At 44.4% G+C, this 26,326-nt stretch overlaps 1 protein-coding gene across 7 annotated transcripts in view; it reads right to left on the reverse strand.

The window, feature by feature from the left end:
- Positions 1-26,326, reverse strand: part of LOC137369730 (zinc finger protein 521) — a 524,295-nt gene that overhangs the window by 317,901 nt on the left and 180,068 nt on the right. Inside the window, exon 1 of one of the 7 annotated variants that reach the window (XM_068031103.1) lies at positions 14,053-14,192. The exons of the other annotated variants lie outside the window; for them this stretch is intronic. Within the exon in view, the coding sequence (XP_067887204.1) occupies positions 14,053-14,137 (85 nt within the window). The 5' untranslated portion in view covers positions 14,138-14,192. Of the gene's footprint in view, positions 1-14,052; positions 14,193-26,326 lie in introns of those variants that run through there. 7 annotated transcript variants of the gene reach the window in all.

Genomic DNA, 26,326 nt, shown 5'->3' on the forward strand with positions numbered 1-26,326 from the left:
GAACATAGTAAAGCGCCCTATGGTGCTTCACAGGACCGTCAAACAAAATATGACACTAAGCCACATAAGGAGATATTAGGACAGGTGACCAAATGCTTGGTCAAAGAGGTAGGTTTTAAGGAGCATCTTAAAGGAGGAGAGAGGGTGGAGAGGTTTAGGGAAGGAATTCCAGAGCTTAGGGCCCAGGGAGCTGAAGACACAGCCGTCAATGGTGCAGTGAAGGAATCCCAGACTGTGTGACAGATTAGCCCAATTCTGGTGTCATCCACACAGGAATCCTTCTAGTAGGGGACTGTAAATCGGGATTGGGAACCAGGATTGGGAACCATGGCCACTTTTGTCCTTCTCTGACTCCCTGATGGCTGGCCCATTTTACATCAAATTTACAGGACAGAAACAGGCCATTCAGCCCAACTGGCCCATACTGGTGTTTATGCTCCACGTGAGCCACCTTTCACCCTCTTCATCTCACCCCATCAACATATCCTTCTATTCCTTTCTCCCTCATGTGTTTATCTAGCTTCACCTTAAATGTATCTACGCTATTCACATCAACCACTCCCTGTGGTAGTGAGTTCCACATTCTCACCACTCTCTGGGTAAAGAATTTCTCCTGAATTCCCTATTGGATTTATTAACGACTCCCTAGTTCTGGTCTCCACCACAAGAGGAGACGTATTCACCTACTCTATCATATCCCTTTCATAATTTTAAAGACTTCTATCAGGCCACCCCTCAGCCTTCTCTATTCTAGAGAAAAGAGCCCCAGCCTGTTCAATCTTTCCACATAGTTATAACCTCTCGGTTCTGGTATCACCTTTGTAAATCTTTTTTGTTGCACTTTCTCTGTATCCTCAGTTCACAATATGGAGTCCAGAACTGTGCACAGTACTCCAAGTGTGGTCCAACGAATGTCCAATGTAAGTTTAACGGAATTTGCCTGCTATGGTAGCGTCCGTATTGCTGCCTTAAGTGAGATCAACTAACTCACCACCAAAGTGGGGATCAAGCCTAGGCTCTTCCTGATCCAGGTGGCTCAGTTATAGTCAAGGATAAACTCACTGAACAGTCGGGGGATCTCTTGCAACAGTCATTAAATGTAAGTGTGGTGTTCCCCCATTCTGTGCAGCCAGTTTGAGAATCTCATTCTAAGACACCTTTCCCGCAAGAGATGTGAACTTTATTATTTTCAATTTATTTTCATACCATTAACCTTTATATTTTAAGTATTTATTGAATGTAATTTGTTTTTCCCTGCATTATGTTTGTTTTTGCAGATTGATTAATGGAGACTACCCTGAAATCCAGCTTTCACTCAGCATGAAAAGCAGTGCGGCAGATTCGAATGAGGGCATACAAACTGTATTTTTTTTAAATTTTGTCGTAAATTCTGAAATAAAGCAGGAGCAGGTGATTCTACCTCAGTGCATCCTCGAGCATGGAATGCCTTGCTGGGAACCTTGGTTAGAACACATTTGGAATATTGTGCACAGATCCTGTCTCCAGATTACAAAAATGATATCGAGTCACTGAAGAAGCTGCAAAAAAAGGTTTCCAAGGAAGATACCTGAACTGAGAGGTTATACCTTTCAGGAAAGGATGCACGGGCTGGGGACTCTTCTCAAAAAATAGAGGACTGAGGGGTGACCTGATAGAGATTTGATAGGGTAGAGAGATGTTTCCATTTGTTGGGAAGACCAGAACTACAGGCCATTTCTATAAGACAGTCACTAATAAATCCAATGGGCAACTTAGGAGAAACTTCTTTACCCAGAAAGTCTTGAGAATGTGGAACTCGCTACCACAGAGAGTGGTTGAGGTTAGTAGTATAGATGCATTTAAGGGGAAGATAGATAAGTAAATGAGGGAGAAAGAAACAGAAGGATATGTCAATAGGGTAAGATGAAGTAGGGTAGGAGAAAGCTTGTGTGGAGCATAAAAACTGGCATGGACCAGCTTGGCCGAATGGCCTGTTGCTGTGCTGTAAATACTGTGTAATTCTCTAGAACACTACCTCCCACATATGGAGATGGATTACCTGGTAGCAATGCATTGGGTGTCCATGTCAAAATTAAGTACTAAGCGTGTGTGAGAAAACACACAAACACACACTCACTGCTCAATCGACTGCTGAAACCATTAACTACATATGCCTTCATCAGCTTCTTACTCAACTACTCAATGCTCTCCTTTCTGACCTTCCATCCTTCATAAACTCCCAATCTGTCTACAGTTCAGCCATGCTTGACTTGTCCTGCCCAGTTCACCCATCACCTTGCTTATCTAGGCTGGCTCTCATTAAATTTAGAATCCTCGCCCTAATCTTAATATCCATGATCTCTCCCAACCCTACCACTGCAACTTCCTCCAGCGACATATCGCTCCCTGTGAACAATCCATTCCCAGACTGCTATCCCTCCTCCATTGCAGCAGCTTATTCGGGAGCAGAGAGTGCGAGCGAGTGAGCAGCTGGGAAGCAGCTTATTCGGGAGCAGAGAGTGCGAGCGAGTGAGCAGCTGGGAAGGTCAGTTTCAGCTTAAACTTAATTCCCTTTTGTTTTCGGCGGACCAAGGGGCTGCTGGGTAAGTAAAACCCTATATATTTGGGCCTTTTCTGAACCCGAGAAACTACACAGGTAGTGTCTCCCACCCGCCCTCCTCCTCTAACCAAAAATAAAAGGACTCCGTGGTGTGTAGATAAGGTAAGGCTTTTTCTACTTTTTTTTTATCGTGTGATTGGTAAAAACTTGTCATTTCTTTTTCATTTTTTCTAAGTTTCAGACTAAGTTAAGCTTAAGATTAAAAATGGCAGGAGATCTCAGACCCGTGTTATGCTCCTCTTGCTCAATGTGGGAGCTCAGGGACACGGCTGATGTCCCTAACCCCTTCACGTGCAGGAAGTGTGTCCAGCTGCAGCTCTTGTTAGACCGCATGACGGCTCTGGAGCTGCGGATGGACTCACTTTGGAGCATTCACGATGCTAAGGAGGTCGTGGATAGCACGTTTAGCGAATTGGTCACACCGCAGATTAGGATTGCTGAGGGAGAAAGGGAATGGGTGACCAAAAGGCAGAGAAAGAGTAAGAAGGCAGCGCAGGTGTCCCCTGCGGTCATCTCCCTCCACAACAGGTATACAGTTTTGGATACTGTTGAGGGAGATGGCTCACCAGGGGAAGGCAGCAGTAGCCAGGTTCATGGCACCGTGGCTGGCTCTGCTGTTCAGAAGGGCAGCAAAAAGAGTGGAAGGGCTATAGTCACAGGGGATTCGATTGTAAGGGGAGTAGATAGGCGGTTCTGTGGTCGAAAACGAGACTCCCGAATGGTATGTTGCCTCCCAGGTGCATGGGTCAGGGATGTCTCAGATCAGCTGCAGAACATTCTGAAGGGGGAGGGTGAACAGCCAGTTGTTGTTGTGCACATAGGCACCAATGATATAGGTAAAAAACGGGATGAGGTCCTACAAAAAGAAAATGTTGTTGAGGAGAATACTGAGATTCAGACTACTAGGCTAGATGGGATTGAGGTTCACAAGGAGGAGGTGTTAGCAATTTTGGAAAGTGTGAAAATAGATAAGTCCCCTGGGCCAGATGGGATTTATCCTAGGATTCTCTGGGAAGCCAGGGAGGAGATTGCAGAGCCTTTGTCCTTGATCTTTATGTCGTCATTGTCGACAGGAATAGTGCTGGAAGACTGGAGGATAGCAAATGTTGTCCCCTTGTTCAAGAAGGGGAGTAGAGACAGCCCTGGTAATTATAGACCTGTGAGCCTTACTTCGGTTGTGGGTAAAATGTTGCAAAAGGTTATAAGAGACAGGATTTATAATCATCTTGAAAAGAATAAGTTCATTAGCGATAGTCAGCACGGTTTTGTGAAGGGTAGGTCGTGCCTCACAAACCTCATTGAGTTTTTCGAGAAGGTGACCAAACAGGTGGATGAGGGTAAAGCAGTGGATGTGGTGTATATGGATTTCAGTAAGGCGTTTGATAAGGTTCCCCACGGTAGGCTATTGCAGAAAATACGGAAGTATGGGGTTGAAGGTGATTTAGAGCTTTGGATCAAAAATTGGCTAGCTGAAAGAAGACAGAGGGTGGTGGTTGATGGCAAATGTTCATCCTGGAGTTTAGTTACTAGTGGTGTACCGCAAGGATCTGTTTTGGGGCCACTGCTGTTTGTCATTTTTATAAATGACCTGGAAGAGGGTGTACAAGGGTGGGTCAGTAAATTTGCGGATGACACGAAGGTCGGTGGAGTTGTGGATAGTGCCGAAGGATGTTGTAGGGTACAGAGGGACATAGATAGGCTGCAGAGCTGGGATGAGAGATAGCAAATGGAGTTTAATGCGGAAAAGTGTGAGGTGATTCACTTTGGAAGGAGTAACAGGAATGCAGAGCACTGGGCTAATGGGAAGATTCTTGGTAGTGTAGATGAACACAGAGATCTTGGTGTCCAGGTACATAAATCCCTGAAAGTTGCTAACCAGGGTAATAGGGCTGTTAAGAAGGCATATGGTGTGTTAGCTTTTATTAGTAGGGGGATCGAGTTTCAGAGCCACGGGGTCATGATGCAGCTGTACAAAACTCTGGTGAGGCCGCACCTGGAGTATTGCGTGCAGTTCTGGTCACCGCATTATAGGAGGGAAGGTCTTACGAGGAAAGGCTGAGGGACTTGAGGTTGTTTTCGTTGGAGAGAAGGAGGAGGAGAGGTGACTTAATAGAGACATATAAGATAATCAGAGGGTTAGATAGGGTGGATAGTGAGAGTCTTTTTCCTCGGATGGTGATGGCAAACACGAGGGGACATAGCTTTAAGTTGAGGGGTGATAGATATAGGACAGATGTTAGAGGTAGTTTCTTTACTCAGAGAGTAGTAGGGGCGTGGAACGCCCTGCCTGCAACAGTAGTAGACTCGCCAACTTTAAGGGCATTTAAGTGGTCATTGGATAGACATATGGATGAAAATGGAATAGTGTAGGTCAGATGGTTTCACAGGTCGGCGCAACATGGAGGGCCGAAGGGACTGTACTGCGCTGTAATGTTCTAAAAAGCAGAATTTAGGGAGTTAGGAGCCAAATTAAAAAGTAGGACCTCAGAGGTAGTAATCTCAGGATTGCTACCAGTGCCACGTGATAGTCAGAGTAGAAATTAAAGAATAGTCAGGATGAATGCGTGGCTTGAGAGATGGTGCAGGAGGGAGGGGTTCAGATTTTTGGGACATTGGGACCGGTTCTGGGGGAGGTGGGACTATTACAAATTGGATGGTCTACACCTGGGCCGGACTGGAACCAATGTCCTTGGGGGTGCTTTTGCTAACGCGGTTGGGGAGGGTTTAAACTAATGTGGCAGGGGGTTGGGAACCAAATGAGGTCAGTGGAGAGTAAGGAGGTAGTAACTAAAGCCTGTAAGGAACTAGATAATGAAGTCAGCGTGACTAAGGGAAAGAGTAGGCAGGGAGCAGATGATGAAAGCAAAGGGACTGGTGGTCTGAGGTGCATTTGTTTCAATGCAAGAAGTGGAGTAGGTAAGGCAGATGAACTTAGGGCTTGGATTAGTACCTGGGAGTATGATGTTATTGCTATTCCTGAGACTTAGTTGAGGGAAGGGCATGATTGGCAACTAAATATCCCAGGATATCGATGCTTCAGGCGGGATAGAGAGGGAGGTAAAAGGGGTGGAGGAGTTGCATTACTGGTCAAAGAGGATATCACAGCTGTGCTGAAGGAGGGCACTATGGAGGACTCGAGCTGTGAGGCAATATGGGCAGAACTCAGAAATAGGAAGGGTGCGGTAACAATGTTGGGGCTGTACTACAGGCCTCCCAACAGCGAGCGTGAGATAGAGGTACAAATATGTAAACAGATTATGGAAAGATGTAGGAGCAACAGGGTGGTGGTGATAGGAGATTCTAATTTTCCCAACATTGACTGGGATTCACTTAGTGTTGGAGGTCCAGATGGAGCACAATTTGTAAGGAGCATCCAGGAGGGTTTTCTAGAGCAGTATGTAAATAGTCCAACTCGGGAAGGGGCCATACTGGACCTGGTGTTGGGGAATGAGCCGGGACAGGTGGTTGACGTTTCAGTAGGGGACTACTTTGGGAATAGTGATCACAATTCTGTAAGTTTTAGAATACTCATGGACAAAGACGAGAGTGGTCCGAAAGGAAGAGTCCTAAATTGGGGGAAGGCCAACTATACCAAAATTCGGCAGGAGCTGGGGAATGTAGATTGGGAGCAGCTGTTTGAAGGTAAATCCACATTTGATATGTGGGAGGCTTTTAAAGAGAGGTTGATTAGCGTGCAGGAGAGATATGTTCCTGTGAAAATGAGGGATAGAAATGGCAAGATTAGGGAAGCATGGATGACAGGTGAAATTGTGAGACTAGCTAAGAGGAAAAAGGAAGCATACATAAGGACTAGGCGGCTGAAGAAAGGCGAAGCTTTGAAAGAATATCGGGAATGTAGGACCAATCTGAAATGAGGAATTAAAAGGGCTAAAAGGGGTCATGAAATATCTTTAGCAAACAGGGTTAAGGAAAATCCCAAAGCCTTTTATTCACATATAAGGAGCAAGAGGGTAACTAGAGAAAGGATTGGCCCATTCAAGGACAAAGGAGGAATGTTATGCTTGGACTCAGAGAAAATGGGTGAGATTCTAAACGAGTACTTTGCATCGGTATTCACCGAGGAGAGGGACATGACGGATGTTGAGGTTAGGAACAGATGTTTGATTACTCTAGGTCAAGTCGGCATAAGGAGGGAGAAAGTGTTGGGTATTCTAAAAGGCATTAAGGTGGACAAGTCCCCAGGTCCGGATGGGATCTATCCCAGGTTTCTGTGGGAAGCGAGAGAGGAAATAGCTCGGGCCTTAACAGATATCTTTGCAGCATCCTTAAACACGGGTGAGGTCCCGGAGGACTGGAGAATTGCTATTGTTGTCCCCTTGTTTAAGAAGGGTAGCAGGGATAATCCAGGTAATTATAGACCGGTCAGCCTGACGTCAGTGGTCGGGAAGCTGCTGGAGAAGATACTGAGGGATAGGATCTATTCCCATTTGGAAGAAAATGGGCTTATCAGTGATAGGCAACATGGTTTTGTGCAGGGAAGGTCATGTCTTACCAACTTAATAGAATTCTTTGAGGAAGTGACAAAGTTGATTGATGAGGGAAGGGCTGTAGATGTCATATACATGGACTTCAGTAAGGCGTTTGATAAGGTTCCCCATGGTAGGCTGATCGAGAAAGTGAAGTCGCATGGGGTCCATCTGGCTAGATGGATAAAGAACTGGCTGGGCAACAGGAGACAGAGAGTAGCAGTGGAAGGGAGTTTCTCAAAATGGAGACGTGTGACCAGTGGTGTTCCACAGGGATCTGTGCTGGGACCACTGTTGTTTGTGATATACATAAATGATTTGGAGGAAAGTATAGGTGGTCTGATTAGCAAGTTTGCAGACGACACTAAGATTGGTGGAGTAGCAGATAGTGAAGGGGACTGTCAGAGAATACAGCAGAATATAGATAGATTGGAGAGTTGGGCAGAGAAATGGCAGATGGAGTTCAATCAGGGTAAATGCGAGGTGATGCATTTTGGAAGATCCAATTCAAGAGTGAACTATACAGTAAATGGAAAAGTCCTGGGGAAAATTGATGTACAGAGAGATTTGGGTGTTCAGGTCCATTGTTCCCTGAAGGTGGCAACGCAGGTACAGTGGTCAAGAAGGCATACGGCATGCTTTCCTTCATCGGACGGGGTATTGAGTACAAGAGTTGGCAGGCCATGTTACAGTTGTATAGGACTTTGGTTCGGCAACATTTGGAATACTGCGTGCAGTTCTGGTTGCCACATTACCAAAAGGATGTGGATGCTTTGGAGAGGGTGCAGAGGAGGTTCACCAGGATGATGCCTGGTATGGAGGGCGCTAGCTATGAAGAGAGGTTGAGTAGATTAGGATTATTTTCATTAGAAAGGCGGAGGTTGAGGGGGACCTGATTGAGGTGTACAAAATCATGAGAGGTATAGACAGGGTGGATAGCAAGAAGATTTTTCCCAGAGTGGGGGATTCAAATACTAGGGGTCACGAGTTCAAAGTGAGAGGGCAAAAGTTTAGGGGGGACATGCGTGGAAAGTTCTTTACGCAGAGGGTGGTGGGTGCCTGGAACGCGTTGCCAGCGGAGGTGGTAGATGTGAACACGATAGCGTCTTTTAAGATGTATCTGGACAGATACATGAATGGGCAGGAAGCAAAGAGATACAGACCCTTAGAAAATAGGCGACATGTTTCGGTAGAGGATCTGGATCGGCGCAGGCTTGGAGGGCCGAAGGGCCTGTTCCTGTGCTGTAATTTTCTTTGTTCATATGCTCAGTCCTTCTGACTCTCAGCTTCCAGGTATCTCATCTCCCTTTGCCTCACTAACGATGACATCCCTCTTTAACCACCCATTACTCCGCTATCTCTCTGCCTCTCATAAAATTTTCACAATATTAATTTGATCAACCAAGCTTTCAAACATCCCTCTTCATCTTTCCCTCCATAGCCCAGCCCATTATTAATCTCACGTAGCCCTATCTACATAAAAAACAGGAGTTCCATTTAGTAATATCTTGCAAAAGGCGAATTGGATAGATACTTGAAGGAAGGAAACTTGCAGACCTATGGGAAAAGAGCAGAGGGGAGTGGGATTCATTTGATAGCTCTTTCAAAGAGCTGGCACAGGTATGATGGGCTGAATGGTCTCCTTCTGTGCTGTATGATTCTCTGATATAGCTTGAAGGAAATGGCCATGGTAGAAGTGTTAACAGTTTCTCCTGATACAGAACTTACATCACCCAGTAAATGAGGTTAACAGAAATATCAAAGCAATCACTGTGCAACTACAGTGTATGATAACAACCTATCTGTCCCAATGCAGTTCAATTAATTAAGATTAATTGTTTTAATAGTTTCCTCATACACTGGAATTATCTTCAAATAATATTCTAAATTTATCTAAAATAAATAATTTAATTGAATTTTTTATTGATGCACACAGCCACAGTTTGAAAAATCTTCAGTAATAAAATTAATTAATCCAACGTCCTGTCACCTTCACCACCTTGTTGCAAAATTTCCTCTGATTGTTAACACAAAACAAAACTTAAATGAGAAGCTTTTTTTTTTAAAAATTGAAAAGAATTTGACTTGACATTAATGCTATTTAACAAGTGCCTTTCAAACATGTACCCAAAGAGCTGATAATTGTCAACATTTTCAATATTCAGTGTTTGGGATACTTGATTCTTCAGGCGATGAGTTTGCAAGTGAATCTTGGAAAAGAAGAATTCTTAGGAAACAGAAACTTCTGTTGGGTCCAAAGCTTGTTCATGGAGCATAACTTCACCTCGTCACCATAACCCTTAACCCCTTCACTCTATTCAGCATTTAAGCTGTCCATTGAAATGGCTTACACTAGAAACTCGTTCCACAACTTCATTACACTTTGGACAGAAACGTGCAACAATTTGCATTTATTGCACTGCTGTTCATGAGTGAACTGGTCAGCTTCATTGCTGGAGATATTCATCGTATCCCGCCCACTCCCTATCTCTGTAATCATCTCCAGTCCTACAACCCTCCGAGATCTCTGCACTCCTCCAATTCCGGCCTCTTGTGCATCCCCAGTTTCCATCGCTCCACCATTGGCGGCCATACCTACAGCTGCCTGGGCCCCAAGCTCTGGAATTCCCTCCCTAAACCTCTCCCTCCTTCAAGGCGCGCCTTCAAATCTTTCTCTTTGACCATGCTTTTGTTCACCTATCCTGATATCTCCTTATGTAGCTCAGTGCCAAATTGTGTTTGATAGCACTTCTGTGAAGCACCTTGGGATGTTTTATTATGTTAAAGGTGCGATATCAATGCAAGCTGTTGTCGGAAACATCAAATTGCGAGAGAAGAAAAAGTAAAAGACTTGCTAGTGGCACTGGAGAAATATTACAGCATTTTTCAGTTTTGGGGAAGCTTATAAAACTGGCTGCACTCTGTTGCATCTCCCTAGCCTTCCCCCAGGACCAAAATAACATAATGCAGCCTTCTATTATTTCCACATTTATGTTGAGATTGTTCTCCTTAAAGCAGACAAGGTTAAGGGGAGATTTAAGGTAATTGGCAAAAGAACCAGAGGCGACAGAAGGAAAAACAATTTTAAGCAGTGAGTTGTTGTGATCTGGAATGTGCTGCCTGAAAGGGCAGTGGAAGCAGATTCAATAATAACTTTCAAAAGGAAATTAGATAAATACTTAAAGGGGGAAGGATTTGCAGGGCTGTGGGGAAAAAGCAGACCAAGTGCGACTAACTGGATAGTTCGTTCAAAGAACTCACTGCCACCCCCAAATAACGGCCCAGAATTTCCTAAAGTGGAGCATCTTATAGTCCACCTCGTTAGTTAGACTCTCTCCTGCACCCTTCAGGCAAAAATATCTTTGTGCAATAACTTGCTGGAAGTTTCAGCTTATTGCAGTGCAGTGAAGGTAACTGGTGAACATAGGAACAGGAGTGAACCATTCATCCCCTCAAGCCTGTTCTGCTGTTCAATGAGATCATAGCTAAATTGTACTGTCGCTTCATTCACCCACTTTGGCTCCCTATCCCTTGATATCCTTGGCTAGCAGAAATCTATCAACCTCAGCTTTATAATTATTAATCGAGCTAGGACCTACTGTTTTTTGCAGGAGAGAATTCCACACTTCTACCACCTTTTGTACAAACGATGGGACCAACAGTCTATCTCCCTAACTAATGACATTTAAGGATTGATGAAGAAACAGATGGAGAGGAAATCAGGTGAATTAGAGTCAAATCAGGTGGAGAAAGAGAAATAAAAAGAGGGGAAGAAAGACTGGATCAAGAGAAAAAGAAAAAAAAAAAGAGGCAGAAAGAAATAATTGAAACAATAAATATAAAATTTGACATTTTTAAAATCTCCAACAATACCTGAAGGGATGAGTCTCCACATTTATAACTGTTTACTTTCTGGGCCAGAGAGGTTGATCAACAGTCATTAACAATCATCTTGTCATTAAAAGGGTACTTAAACTTTTAGTTACCAGACATAACTTTCTGTGTTGAATTTAATGAGCATTTAATGTGCAACTGCAGCAACTTCATGAAACTCACAAGGATTTATTTTTTTGGGTGGGTACAGTAGCACAGTGGTTATGTTACTGGACTAGTAAAGCAGAGGCCTGAACTAATGATCCCCAGACATGAGTTCAAATCCCACCATGCCAGCTCGGGAATTTAAATTCAATTAAATAAACCTGGAATTAAAAAGTCAGTCTCAGTAATGGTGACTGTGAAACTACTGGATTGTTGTAAAAACCCACCTCGTTCACTCATGTTCTTTAGGGAAGGAAATATGCTGTCCTTACACATTCTGGCTTACATGTGACTCCAGACCCACGTCAATGTGGTTGACCCTTAACAGCCCTCTGAAATTACTTGTCTCAGCTCACATTGTATTCAAAGCAGCGACTCACCCACCAGCTTCTCCAGGGCAATTAGGGACGGTCAAAAAATGCTGGCCTAGCCAGTGACGCTCACATCCCATGAATAAATAATAAAAAGGGTTCAGGGGGAGCTGCTGTTGTCGTGAGACTATCAGCGGAGCGGTGCAAAGCACCTAGAATTCACAGGATATCTCCCCCTTGCCATGAGTTGGTGGACAACTTACCCATGGTGCCAAGTGTCATGTACATGCTGTTACTGTTCCAGCCCTGTTTGTGTACGTACAGTCAGACCAATCACTTCAGCCATAGACTGAAACTTAATGTTCGAGTTCCTGCCTCAGCTAACACTGAAATGCAGCTTCCACCCCTTCGGCCTCAAGATAGAAGGTTAAAAAAAAAGAGTTGGGAAATGAGTTTGGGCGGCACAGCGGCGCAGTGGTTAGCACCGCAGCCTCACAGCTCCAGTGGCCTGGGTTCAGTTCTGGGTACTGCCTGTGTGGAGTTTGCAAGTTCTCCCTGTGTCTGCGTGGGTTTCTGCCGGGTGCTTCGGTTTCCTCCCACCTCCAAAAGACTTGCAGGTTGATAGGTAAATTGGCCATTGTAAATTGCCCCTAGTGTAGGTAGGTGGTAAGAGAATGGTGGGGATGTGGTAGAGAATATGGAATTAATGTAGGGTTAGTATAAATGGGTGGTTGTTGGTTGGCACAGACTCGGTGGGCCGAAGGGCCTGTTTCAGTGCTGTATCTCTAAATAAAATAAATAAAAATAAATAAAGCTGCTCAATTGAACATGAGTTAAATACACAAGTAAACAAAGGGTTTTAAATTGGCCGTTTTTTTAAAGCAAGAAATCCCTTCATCTGGTAATCAGTGAGGGGGAAGCACAGCTTGATGTGACAGTAGAAGGCTGAAAGGACTGTGGCAGGCAAACTTTTTCTGAAGCCCAGATACAGACGGAGGCTTTGGTGTAAAAAAAAGACGACATAGGGATATGTTTATGGCAAAAATAACATGGTTTTATGATGCTATTTAACTGTGTGTTTGCTGTAAAACCCTCGTTACTTCCCAGAGGTATTTTAAAAGTCCGAAGAATAAATCATTCAGTAACAAGACAAACAAAATGATTCACCTCATTCAAAGCAAGCCCATGCAATCAAGTGACTACTAAACTGTAGCAGAACAATGTTCCCTCCTTCCTACTTTGCTCACTGCCTAACTTCTTAATTCTGATCAATTCCACACCCTGACTCCCACTGCAAACACCTTTCAATTGTTTTAAACAAACACAATTAGCAGAATTCCCCTGACATCACTTAATAACTAAAGTACTAAGGCAGCAAAAATTCCAATGTTTGGTGGTCCGGATTGGAGGGGGGAGGGAATTGTCTCGATTCCATCTGTTGAGCGTCAGATGGGATTAAGGCTGCCATTACACCAGCACATCAGACCAGAATCTGAACTCGACATTATTTGTAAGTTCAAGAGGTGGTCCACCATCTCTTCCTCCCGTGGCAGGGTTTGCAAGCAGACTTCCTTACTCAAATAAAAACCAGCTCTTTCTGGCATCTGTAGGCAAAAGCAGCTAGTGAGGAACTGGAAACAGGAAGACATGATAAAAGTGCATCCACACGCAGACACAGACACACAACACACTTTCATAATGATACACATGCACACACTCACACACAGATACACACACACTTAAACAGAGATACTCACACAAACTTACACAGCAATACACATGCACACACATAGATACACACTTTCATGCACACAGAGATACACACTTTTACAGATACACACACACAAACTTACACAGCAATACACACGCACACACATAGATACACACTTTCATGCACACAGAGATACACACTTTTACACAGATACACACACACAAACTTACACAGCAATACACATGCACACTCATAGATACACACTTTCATGCACACAGAGATACACACTTTTACACAGATACACACACACAAACTTACACAGCAATACACACGCACACACATAGATACACACTTTCATGCACACAGAGATACACACTTTTACAGATACACACACAAACTTACACAGCATTACACACGCACACACATAGATATACACTTTCATGCACACAGGGATACACACTTTTACACAGATACACACACACAAACTTACACAGCAATACACATGCACACTCATAGATACACACTTTCATGCACACAGAGATACACACTTTTACACAGATACACACACACAAACTTACACAGCAATACACATGCACACTCATAGATACACACTTTCATGCACACAGAGATACACACTTTTACACAGATACACACACACAAACTTACACAGCAATACACACGCACACACAGATATACACTTTCATGCACACAGGGATACACACTTTTACAGATACACACAGATATACACAATTAGAGATACACATGTGCACACACACTTAGATATGCACACACACACAATGACAGACACACGATTAGTCACAGAGACAGAGACAGAGACACACAGGCTAAATATGAAAATAAACCTTTCTGCCAGGCATAGGTTCGACAGCAAACTTCTCCTCCCACCTGCATAATGTCTGTGTTGAGGCAACTGCAGCAAGGCGACTGCATTGCTTTGAGCTGCACCGTTCAATCCAAACACTATTGACATCTGGAATGAATTCCTCTCCAATCATAAAACCTTCTGCATTGTTGAAAAGCAGTTAATAACCCCAAGCCAAGTCACACACATACATACACACACACAAAGACACTTTTTTTTTTTAGCCTAACGTCTAATACCCAGCATCCCCCTCATGCCAGCGATGCTAAACTGTCTCGTCAAAGTTTATCCACAGGAAACAGATAAGGTTTCAACTCTTCGCTGGGTTTGCAGTTTGCCGACACCATCACAGCGTCTTCACACAGAAATGTAGCAAGAATGAGAGCAGACAAGTGTCATTCCTGTGTGGCCCAGGTGCTCTGTAAGGTCCTAGCACTAACATAGGAGACATTATGATATTAGTGGATAAGTGCAGCTGTTTGTAGACTAGATTCAGTTGCTAATGGTTTCCAGTGATTCCACGCCAATGCATTAAAGTGTGTGAACACTGCGAGGATGAAAGTAACAAACACTCTGGAGAAATCAGTGGAAAGCAAAGCTCGCCTGATTCCTATCCAAGTAGACAGCAATGACCAGGCTTATGCAGCCTGTGTAAATAAAAGAGGTCCTATTTCCTAATTCTGCTGGCTGGTCTCACTGAAGCCGTCTCTGTGCATCTGCCAAAGGGGATGCAGGGCTGCAGCCACACCCAGCAGCTGAAGGACTGTCTTTGTCTGCCCTGCAAACCTTCCTGAGCATCCTCCTGGCAACAAGAGACCATATCCTGTAAGGAAAAGGTCCATCTCACATCGTACAAGTTCCTCAGCCCCCTTCATAAAAGAGCAAAAAAAAATAATATTTAACTGCTAGCTCCCTCTGTGCTGGGATGTGGCTGCAGGAATCCCAGACAGCAATGCTGAAGAAAGCACCTGCACACTCCTGTAGAGAGAGAGACAGCAGAAAAACTAGAAAAAGAACGAGAGGCAAGACAAAGAGGCTTTTTTTTTTTAAAACGCAGCAAGTTATGATCTGGAAATGTGTTGCCTAAAGGGCAGTGGAAGCAGATTCAACAGTAACTTTCAAAAGGAAATTGGATAAATAATTGAAAAGAAAATATTTGCAGGGCTATGGGGAAAGAGCAGGGGGGAGTGGGACTGTTCGGACAGCTCCGTCAAAGGCAATACAGCGCAGGAGGCCACCCTTCAGCCCATCTTGCGTGAGCCCGATACTATCAAAAGGGGAATTAGATACTCAGGAACAGGAGGAGGCTTTTCAGCCCCTTGAGGCTGGTGCATCTTATCCTAACTCCATATACCCACCTTGGTTCCATATCTCTTAATACCCTGGGCTAGCAAAAATCTGTTCATCGCAGATTTAGAACTATTAATGCAGCTAGCAACTACTGCTTTCGTAGGAGAGAATTCCAGACTTCTACCACCCTTTGCATGAACAATGGGCCCAACAGTCATTGGATATACTTATCATATCCTTCCATGGTCTGCACCCCGCAGTGCCACCCTCCCCCCCCTCCCCCCTTACCCCCAACACTCACCCACCCCACAGCCCTCTCTATTAGTGTAACCTCCTCCAGCCCTCCTCTAATTCTGGCCTCTTCAGCATGCCCAATTTTCAACGCTCCACCATTGGCGGCCGGACTTTCAGCTGCTGATTTCCTAAACTCTGGAATTCCCTCCCTAAACCTCTCCATCTCTCTCTCCCCCATTAAGTCTCTCCTTAAAATATACCTCCCTGACCAAACTGTTGGCCATCTGCCCTAATACCTCCTCATATGGCTCAATGTGAAATTTTGTTTGATAACTGCTCCTGCACAGCACCTTGGGGCTTTTTGCTACTTTAAAGGCGCTATATAAATGCAAGTTGTTGTTGGAACAATGCTCCATATACACCAACTTTGAAGTCACATGCTTGGCAGAGACTTCTGTTTAGGCCAGGTGACCGTGAAGCTGCTGACAAGAGTTTCCTGCAGAGCGCAATTCCTCCAGCAACTCACACACTGCTTCCCCTTGCTACTCACACTTTTCCATCCTCCCCAGGACTTTTCATTAATGAGATTTTACTTTTTTTTTTAATATATATATATAAAATCCATTCAGGAAACCAAACCTCAAGCTATGAAGTAAGTTCTTTTATAATTATCTGTTGGGATGGTGGTGGGGGCGGGGTTCGTGTATGTCGTGCTTGTGCAATGTGCCACACAGGATGACTGGTAGTTTACGCCCTCAGTTTCACACATCATGCATCTGACCTCAGCCTCAGGATCAGGATCAGGGAACGAAGCAATGACCCTCAGTGGAGGGAGGTGGTCCCCCAGTGGACAGACGTGGTGGTAGTTGGGGGGGGGGGGGGGTGTATTGGCAGCTGCATCACCCTGGCAACAGTCACGTACATCCTCACAGCTCATTAGAGAAGAGCATTAGCAGGTCGGTACAATAGGGCTCAGCGTGTGAAGTAGGGAGATACAGGAAAAAGGAGCTTGGCTGAAACTAAAAGGAATTGCAATTAACCAAATTCTATAGCAAAAATAATGATAGCAATTTTACTGAATCTTGGAATAAAAGCTGAACAACGTGGGAATCATTCCGTGCAGGAGGAGGCCATTCAGCCCATCATGCATGCTCTGGCTCTTTTTGAAAGCACTATCCAATGCGTTCCACTTTAGTTCTTTGTTCATTTGTCCTTTCCAAGTATTTATTCAATTTCCTTTTGAAAGTTACTACTGAATCTGCTTCCACCGCCCTTTCAGGCAGCACGTTCCAGATCATCATAACCCACTGTGTAAAAATTAATTCTCCTTATCACCGCTCTGGATTTGTTGTCAATTACCATCAATCTCTGTCCTCTTGGTACCGACCCTCCTGCTAGTGGAAACTATCTACTCTATCAAAACCCCTCATCATTTTGAACACCTCCATTAAATCTCACCTTAACTTTCTCTGCTCGAAGGAGAACAATCCCAATTTCTCCAGTCTTTCCACATAACTTAACCCACTCCAATTCTGCCATCTGATAAATCACCTCTACACGCTCTCCAAGGTCCTGACATCCTTCCTAAATGGTGGTGGCCAGTATTGGACACTTTACTTCAGCTGAGGCTTAACCAGAGATTTGTAAAGGTTGAACATAGCTTCCTGTTTCACAGTTGGATGAGATGTTAAACTGAGGCCCTTTCTGCTGTCTCAAACGGATGCTAAAGGTCACATGGCACTATTCAAAGAGCAGAGAGTTCTCCCCAGCGTCCTGACAAACGTTCATCCCTCAACCAGTATTACTAAATTGATTATCTGGGTCATTATCACTTTTCTGTTTGTGGGAGCTTACTGTGCACAAATTGGCTGCCACTTACCCTACATTCCAACAGTGACTACTTCAAAAAGTACTTCATTGGCTGTAAAGTCTTTGGGATATCTTGAGGTCATGAAAACAGCAATAGAAATACAAAAGACAAACTTACACCTTTTCAGCAAAATACCCTCACAACCCTGGATTACTTCAGAATCGCAATCATTGCTGCTGTAAATTCTTTAAGAGTTTTACAGCTCAAGTACAGAGGAAACTCGTGGCTCGTACAGTAACAGAACATTACCAGGTATTAAAGGCAATTTGGCAGCCAGCATCGAAACAGCAGGGGAGGAAAACACAGGTTAGCCTCAAGAACATTGGACGAGATTTATTGGAAGTAGACCAATACTGTACACTTCAATAGTTGGATAGAATCACACAGCACAGAAGGAGGCCATTTAGCCCATCATATCTGTGCTGGCTTTTTGAAAGAGCTATCCAATCAGTCTCACTCCTCCTGCTCTTTCCCCATAGCCCTGAAATGTTTTTTTCCCTTTTTCAAGTATTTATCCAATTCTCTTTTGAAAGTTACTACTGAATCTGCTTCAACTGCCTTTTCAGGCAGCGCGTTCCAGATCGCAACAACTCACTGCATTAAAAAAAAAGTCATCCCCCCCCTCCCAACTTTATTTTGCCAATTATTTTAAATCTGTGTCGCCTGGTTACAAACTCCTGTCAGTGGAAACAGTTTCTCCTTATTTCTCTGACACTCCTTAAAACTTTGAAATCCAAGTTTCCAAGGAGAACATGCAACTATGCAAATTTGGTACTCATAAATAAATGTTTGTTGCAGAATCCTTTCTTTGTATGAGAACACAGCCTTTTGAAAGCTACCATTTAAATTATTAAAGAAATTTGTTTTTTGGTTAAATAATTAGGGAGAGCAGCTACAGTACTTCCCTCCTCCAAGTGCTGCTCAAATCGAGTGGTCGACACAATAACTCATTGCATCTGCGATTCGATGATACATTACCCTGGAAACTAAGAGGACGAGTAACAGGACACTCTCTGCCCCAACAACCGTTTGCGGTAGAAAAATAACCTAACCTCACCCTTTCGATCTGTGATGATGCTTTTAAACTTAATGCTTTCTAGTTACCAACTCACTAACCAATTGAAATAGTTTCTCGGAGTGACTTTTATCAGTTTTCTTGAATAAAAAAACATGGAAGTCATGCCGAATCTTTACAAATTCTGCTTAGTCCTCAATTGGATTATTATGTACAGTAACATCACTTTAAGAAGGATGTTAAGGCCTCGGAGAGGGTGTCAAGGAGACTTAATGGGATGATACCAAGGATGAGGGTTGTTAGTTATGGGGAGAAATTGGGAAAGCTAGGATGGGTCTCCTTGTGGCAGAGAAGGTTAAGGGAAGACCTAATAAAGTTAATAAAGAAAAGATTTAAAATAATTGGCAAAGGAACTAGATGGGAAATGCGAAGAAATTTCTTCACATGGAGGGTTCGTCAATGAGTCACTGAAAGCTAACATGCAGGTGCAGCAAGCAATTGAGAAGGTTAATGGTATGTTAGCCTTTATCGCAAGAGGATTTGAGTACAGGAGTCGTGAAGTCTTGCTTCAATTGTATAGAAGCTTGGTTAGACCACGCCTGGAATACTGCGTGCAGTTTTGGTCCCCTTACCTTAGGATGGATATTATTGCCATAGAGGGAGTGCAATGAAGGTTCACTAGACTTGTTCCTGGGATGGCGGGGCTGTCCTATGAAGAGCGATTGGGGAAACTGGGCCTGTATTTGCTAGAGTGTCGAAGAATGAGAGGGTAGATGCAGCTAAGATGTTTCCCCTGGTTGGGGAGTCTAGAACCAGGGGACACAATTTCAAAATAAGGGGGAAGCCACTTAGGACAGAGATGAGGAGAAATTTATTTACTCAGAGGGTTGTGAACCTTTGGAATTCTCAACCCAGAGGGCTGTGGAAGCTCAGTCATTGAGTATGTTTAAAGCAGAGATTGACAGATTTCTAAATACCAATGATATTAGGGGATATGGAGATAGTGTGGGGAAAAAGACATTGAAGTGGATGATCAGCCATGATCATATTGAATGGCAGGGCAGGCTCGATGGGTTGAATGGCCTACTCCTCTTTCTATGATATGAAGAGGATTAATTTGTAGGGCTATGGGGAAAAGCTGGTGACTGGGAATAAATCAGACAGCTCTTTCAAAGGGCTGGCACAGGCATGACAGGCCGAATGGCACCCCTTCTGTGCTGGAAGACTTTATGACAGAGCACAATGAGTTCACTTGGTCATCCTTTCATAGAGCAGAAAGGCAAGTTGCATGCACAGGCCTCACTTGGCTTCAACTTACAAAGATGTAGTTATGTACAATGTATGTGGGGAAGCATAGGAGGCTGTCCTTGGAATGGAATGTACTAGCCCCCTGACGTTGGGGGTCATGACAGAGAGGTCCGCCACGGGCCACGACGCCAGGAAGGCCCCGTCCCATTTTACGAGGTGAGGCCTCGTGGTGGACCCTGCCCACTGCTTGGTATTGGAAACTCAATTCAAATATTTAAATAAATGTAAATGAAAGCATAACTACTTACCTTGTCGTGACAGCCGTCCCACACTGATATTCTGGCTGGTTGCCGTGTATCCCATGCCTTCGGATCTCCATTTGGAGATCCGAGGTGGAACACTGGTGGGGAGGTGGGGGGGGAGGGGGGTGGGAAGTGAAGTTTTCAGGGCGGGAGGGGAAGGCAAAAATCTGCGCGATTGATGGAGGGGATGGTGGGAAGGGGTTGAAGGTTAAAGTGGAGAACGTTCGGGGGGGAAAAGGTCGAAATTAAAATTTTTTTTTTTTTGGGCTGTAAATGGATATTTAGATATTGATTACTCACTGGGTGTGGGTGGGAGAGGGGATTTAAACTGATAAGGTTTTAATTTTTTCCCACCTGTACCTTTAAAAATTGGAATAAATTGGAAGGGCTTAAAGCCTTTTAAAAATGGCGCCGGTGCCTGCGCGGTGCCGCCAGAGACAAAGTGCCCGCCCTCTCTACGTCATTGGGGAAGAGTGGTCCGCCCCCTTCGTGTAAACGAGCCACTGTGCAGAGTATCGCGGCACTTCCACACCGTACATTTTGTGCGCGCGCCATGCCTTTTTGGAAGCTCGCTGCCGAGTAGGAAAAATCCAGGCCCATATGTGGGCCCTGTAGCACATCCCTCACAGAGGAATACTATGGGCTAGTAACCGGCAAGTTTCCCATCACTATGATGCTTCGGAACCACTCAACCATTGCCAGCGTCACAATAGTTTTGGTACAGTTTCACAAGACCAGAATACCAATCCTTCCCCATCCCTTTCAACACTCCTATGAGACTTTCACATACCACTGCTGGAGGCCTTGCAAGCATGAAACACAGGCTATGCAAGATTATAATACTCTTCTTTTAGCCTGTTCCAATACACTGTGGAACACAGACCCTTCCACACCTCTCCTGAAATATCTGGGGTCTGATTACATCTATAAGCTTCTCTCACAGGGTCAGAGCACACAGGATGGCTAGGTTTAGCAAGGAATAAAAACCTCTCCACTGCTGTCAGAGAATGGGCACTCTGCCCAGAAACCCATAGATCCGAGATATAGTTTCACACCTGAGGGGAAGGAAGAAATTTCCAACTTTGAAGTGAAACCTCAGCTGAATAAATCATCCATTCAAATCTCTCGACTCTCCATAACCTGATACCGATGTCCAAAATGCTCCACAGAAACTTTTCTCTCAATAATTTACTTTTGTTATTTGGGGTTATTATACAGGCAAGTTGTTAAGGGACCTTAGTGAGTATATCTTATTAACAGCAAGAGTCTCTCCATCCCTGCTCATGAGATTGAAGCATCAGAAAGAAAAATGAGAGAAAGGGAATAAAAGAGAGATGGAGAAAAAGACTTGCTTTTCTATCGCACCTTTCACAACCTCAGAATGTCCCAAAGTGCTTTACAGCCAATGAAGTACTTTTGAAGCATAGTCACGGTTGTCACATAGAAACGAGAGAGGTTAAAATGCTGTAGGAATAAATTAACGAGACAGTAACACCCGGCATTGGCTAATGGCACTTCTGCTCCTCACCAGCTAATACTCAGTCCTCGGAGGATTGTCTCTCCACTCTAAATCGGAACACATCTGAGACGCCCAAAAATAGTTCAGGCAGCTGGGGGAATATGATGCCTTCGAGGCTCCAGGGAGCATTTGGCACGATAAGTTGACTCAAGGACATTTGCTTTTCCAAACAAAATGAGGTAATCTTTACCTTCTAGAAGATGGACCTGACTACACTAGAAATAAAATATAGAGTGTGCAAAGCATTGAGTTGATTGAGGTGGGAAGGAGGGGTAAGAAAGGAGAGTGCACGCCATCAAAAGACCATGGATAGTTCAGAATACCGGGGAAGCTCGAGTGAAACCACGTGCTGGTGATCCCATCTTCACCTGCCATCAGATATCATCTGCAGAATTTTCTCAACTGTTCCCTTGGTACACGGTTACAGTGGTCAGCATCTCCAACTGCTACCTCTGGGACAGCTCTGGAAACAAAATGCAGATCACCACAAGCAGATGGTGGAGATGTATTCCTCTGGATGGTATTGGTAACAAAAAAAAACACACACACAAATACTTTATCAACAACAAGGCCTTGCATTTATATAGTAACTTTAACATAGTGGAAACATCCCCAAAGCTCTTCACAAGAGTGACTTCACAAAATTTGACACCAAGCCACGTAAGGAGATCCTAGGACAGCTGGCCAAAAGCTTGGTGGGTTTTGAGGGACATCTGAAAAGAGGAAGGAGAGGTAAAGAGGCAGAGGGGTTCAGGGAGCGAATTCCAGAACTTTGGGCCCAGGCAGCTGAAGGCATGGTCACCAATGATGATCAAAGGAAATTGGGATGCGCAGGAGAAACGGGTTTATGATTTTGTTGCTGGAGACAAAACAAATTATGTTTTTTTGAGTGTTATCAGCTGATCAGACTAGTTTTTTTTATTTGTTCATGGGATGTGGGCGTTGCTGGCTAGGCCTGCATTTATTGCCCATTCTAATTACCCTTGAGGAGGTGGTGGTGAGCTGCCTTCTTGAACCGCTGCATTCCATGTGGTGTAGGTACATCCACAGTGCTGTTAGGAAGGGAGATCCAGGATTTTGACCCAGTGACAGTGAATGAACGGCAATATAGTGCCAAGTCAGGATCGCGTGTCGCTTGAAGGGGAACTTGCAGGTGGTGGTGTTCCCATGCATTTGCTGCCCTTGTCCTTCTAGGTGGGAGAGGTCGCGGGTTTGGAAGGTGCTGTCAAAGGAGCGGCTTGTAGATGGTACACACTGCTGCCACTGTGCGTCGGTGATGGAGGGAGTGCCAATTAAGCGGGCTGCTTCGTCCTGGATGGTGTCGAGCTTCTTGAATGTTGTTGGAGCTACACCCATCCAAACAAGTGGAGAGTATTCCATCACACTCCTGACTTGTGACTTGTAGATGGGAGATCAGGCAACCAGCCAAAAGGAAACTCATCACTACACAAACTTGAAACTACTGGTGAAAAGTGAAAGTCTCAGATCCAAGGCTTGTTTTTCACACAAGCTCCCAGAGTTGCTCAAAGGTAGTCAAATTGGTTCCCAAAATTGAATGCCATCTCACCACATTGTCAAAGTTGCATGAAATTCCTAGGCGAGGCACCTAAAAAAAAGGATAACAACTGATTCTAGCTGATACCAGAACTGAGAGGTTACATCTACCAGGAAGGATTGAACAGGCTGGGCTCTTCTTTCTAGAAATGACTGAGGCGACCTGATAAAGAGATCTTTAAAATTATGAAAGACATCGATAGGGGTGACATAGAGAGGACGTTTCCACTCATGGGGAGACCAAAACTAGGGTTCATAAATGCTAGACAGTCACTAATAAATCCAATAAGGAATTCAGAAGAAACTTCTTTTCCCAGAGAGTGGTGAGAGTGTGGAACTCGCTACCTACCATAGGGAGTGGTCGAGGAGAATGGTCTAGACACATTTAAAAGGAGGATAGATAAACATGAGAGAGAAATGAATAAATATCTTGATGGGGTTAGATGAAGAGGGCAGAAAGAGGCTTCTGTGGTGCATAAACACCAGCATGGACTGGTTGGGCCAAAAGGCCCATTTCTATGCTATACATACTCTAATGCCATGTGATTCAAATCCCTAATCACAGAGAAGTGATGGGTTTCTAGACCGAAAGGCCAGTCTGAAAAGCTATTTGCTTCTCTGGCTCATCAACAGTCTCATCCAAGGAGAAAGTAGCAAACGCTTGTGGCCATCCACAATGACTAGGGGGCCATTGACATCTTTCACAAGTCAGGTTATCTTTTACTACCTGCCATGAAACAAAGGAAAGATTTGTATTTTTTATAGGGCCTTTCACAACCTCGGGATACCCCAAAGCACTTTACAGCCAATGAAATAGTAATGAATAGCAGGCACTGTTATAATGTAGGAAATGTGACAGTCTCAGCCCCTCCACTGTCTCGATATTATCACACTGCTTGCCCAACATCCAGCACTGGATGAACAAAAATTTCCTCCCAATTAAATGCTGGGAAGACTGAAGTCGTTATCTTCAGTCCCCGTCACAAACTCCATTCCCTTGTCACCAACTCCATCCCTCACCCTGGCAAGTGTCTAAGACTAAACTGGACTGTTCACAACCTTGGTGTCATATCTGACCCTGAGATAAGCTTCCAACCACATATGCACGCCATCACTAGGACTGTTTCCTCCTCTGTAACAAGGCCCCAATCTGCCCGTCTCTACTCATCTGCTGTTGGAACCGTCGCCCATGCCTTTGCTTACTCGAGAATTGACTATTTCAATGCACTCCTGGCCAGCCTTCCAAACTCTGCTCCCCATGTCTGAACTCCCAAGTCCCATTCACCCATTACCCCTGTGCTCGCTCGCCTACATTGGCTCCCTGTTAAGCAATGGCTCCATTTTAAAATTCTCATCCTTGTTTTCAAATCCCTCCATAGCCTCGCCCATCCCTATCTCTGTAATCTCCTCCAGACATACGACCCTCCAAGGTCTCTGTATTCGTCTAATTCTGGTCTCTTGAGTGTCCCCGATTTTAATCTCTCCACCACTGGTGGCCGGGCCTTCAGTTGCCTGGGTCCGAAGCTTTGGAATTCCCTCCCTCAACCACTTCACCTCACTTTCCTCCTTTAAGACTCTCCTTAAAGCCTAGCTCTTTGATCAAACTTTTGGTCACCTATTCTAACATCAGTTTATGTGCCTCGGTGTCAAATTTTGTTTGATAATGCTACTGTGAAGCACCTTGGGACATTTTGCTACATTAAAGGCACTATATAAATGCATGTTGTTGCTGTAGCCAATTTGTGCCCAAGGATGATCAAAGCATGGTCCAAAGATTGAATGACACACCTTGAAATTGTATCATGGGATAAGAAAGAGGCTGCATATCGGAACACCACAAGTCTCAGACAAAATGGAGAGGATTGAGTAATTCCCCCGTTAATCATGGCTGGAGACGGCACTGCTGTAAGTGATTGGTATTGATTATGTGACTATCCTCCACTTACTGCATTTTGCTGGGGAAATAATCCTGCCTTTATCGGGAGACTTTTCTGTAGTTTCGGTTATGGGATCTGTTTGCTGTAGTTCAGAGAGACTCTTTTTAGAAATAGACTCTGTAAATAGACTTTGTTTGCTTTGCTGAGTAAATAGACTCTGTGTAGGGGCAAAATTGGACTGCTCCCATTTTCGGACGTAGGAGTCACCATTCGCATGTTCCTAGCGCCCTGTCCCCTTGAGGCAGGTAGCAAACAAACTTCACAAATTTCCAACTCATGTTGCAGTTCCAAAACCCCTCTCTCCAGACAGGCCAACCAACCCCTCTGACCACCTGGTCAGGATCCAGCTACACTGCCCTGAAAATCCAGAAAATTTGCAAAACTCCTCCAATAACACGGAACACACTACTATCACTAACACTGCGCCAGCACAATTTAATCAAAAGCAAAAGCTGGATGGTTATCCCTTTAAATTAGTTGGGGGGGGGAGTGAGGTCTTTCGCGCAGCTGAACATGCGTTGTGCATAAGAACATTAAAAACTAGGAGCTGGAGTAGGCCATTTGGCCCCTCGAGCCTGCTGCACCATTCAACAAGATCATGGCTGATCTTCTACCTCAACCCCACCTTCCTGCTCAATGCCCATATCCCTTAATTCCCTTAGTACTCACAGATCTCTGTCTTGAAGATACTCACTGACTGAGCATCCACAGCTCCCTGGGATAGAGCATTCTAAAGATTCACAACCCTCCTATGAAGAAATTTCTCCTCATCTCAGTCCTAAATGGCCGACCCCTTATCTCGAGACTGTGACCCTGTGTTCTAGATTCTCCAAGCCAGGGGGAAAACATTTTCATAGCATCTATCCTGTCAAGCTCCTCAAAAGTTTTGTGCGTTTCAACTGGATCACCACTCATCCTTTTAAACTCGAGGGAATATAGGCCTAGTCTACTCAATTGCTCCTCAGAGGACAATCCCCTCATCCCAGGAACCAGTCTAGTGATTGAGAAAGGGCGTTAACGTTGGGGTCCAAAATGGCAGATCATGTGTCGAATCAGTGTTCGATGGAATGACCCGCCCACTCTGCATGCTCCTGGCACATGCACAGCATGCTAATACCCTCTCGGTCAGGACGCCAGATGTGCTACAGAGTCTGAGCTCACCACTGTTCCTCAGAATAGACTCTTTGCTGTGAATCCTGCCCGAAGTTCCACCCTGCCTCCAACTGATTGGCTGCACAGTGGTTTCAATTGGCCTTTTACAAGAAGCATGCTAGCTCTGTGATAAAAGGCAGGGAGTTTGTAATTAAGAGCACCTACATGAAGAAAGG

Source organism: Heterodontus francisci, chromosome 5 (genome assembly GCF_036365525.1).
Source record: "Heterodontus francisci isolate sHetFra1 chromosome 5, sHetFra1.hap1, whole genome shotgun sequence".
Taxonomy (NCBI): Eukaryota; Metazoa; Chordata; class Chondrichthyes; order Heterodontiformes; family Heterodontidae; genus Heterodontus; species Heterodontus francisci.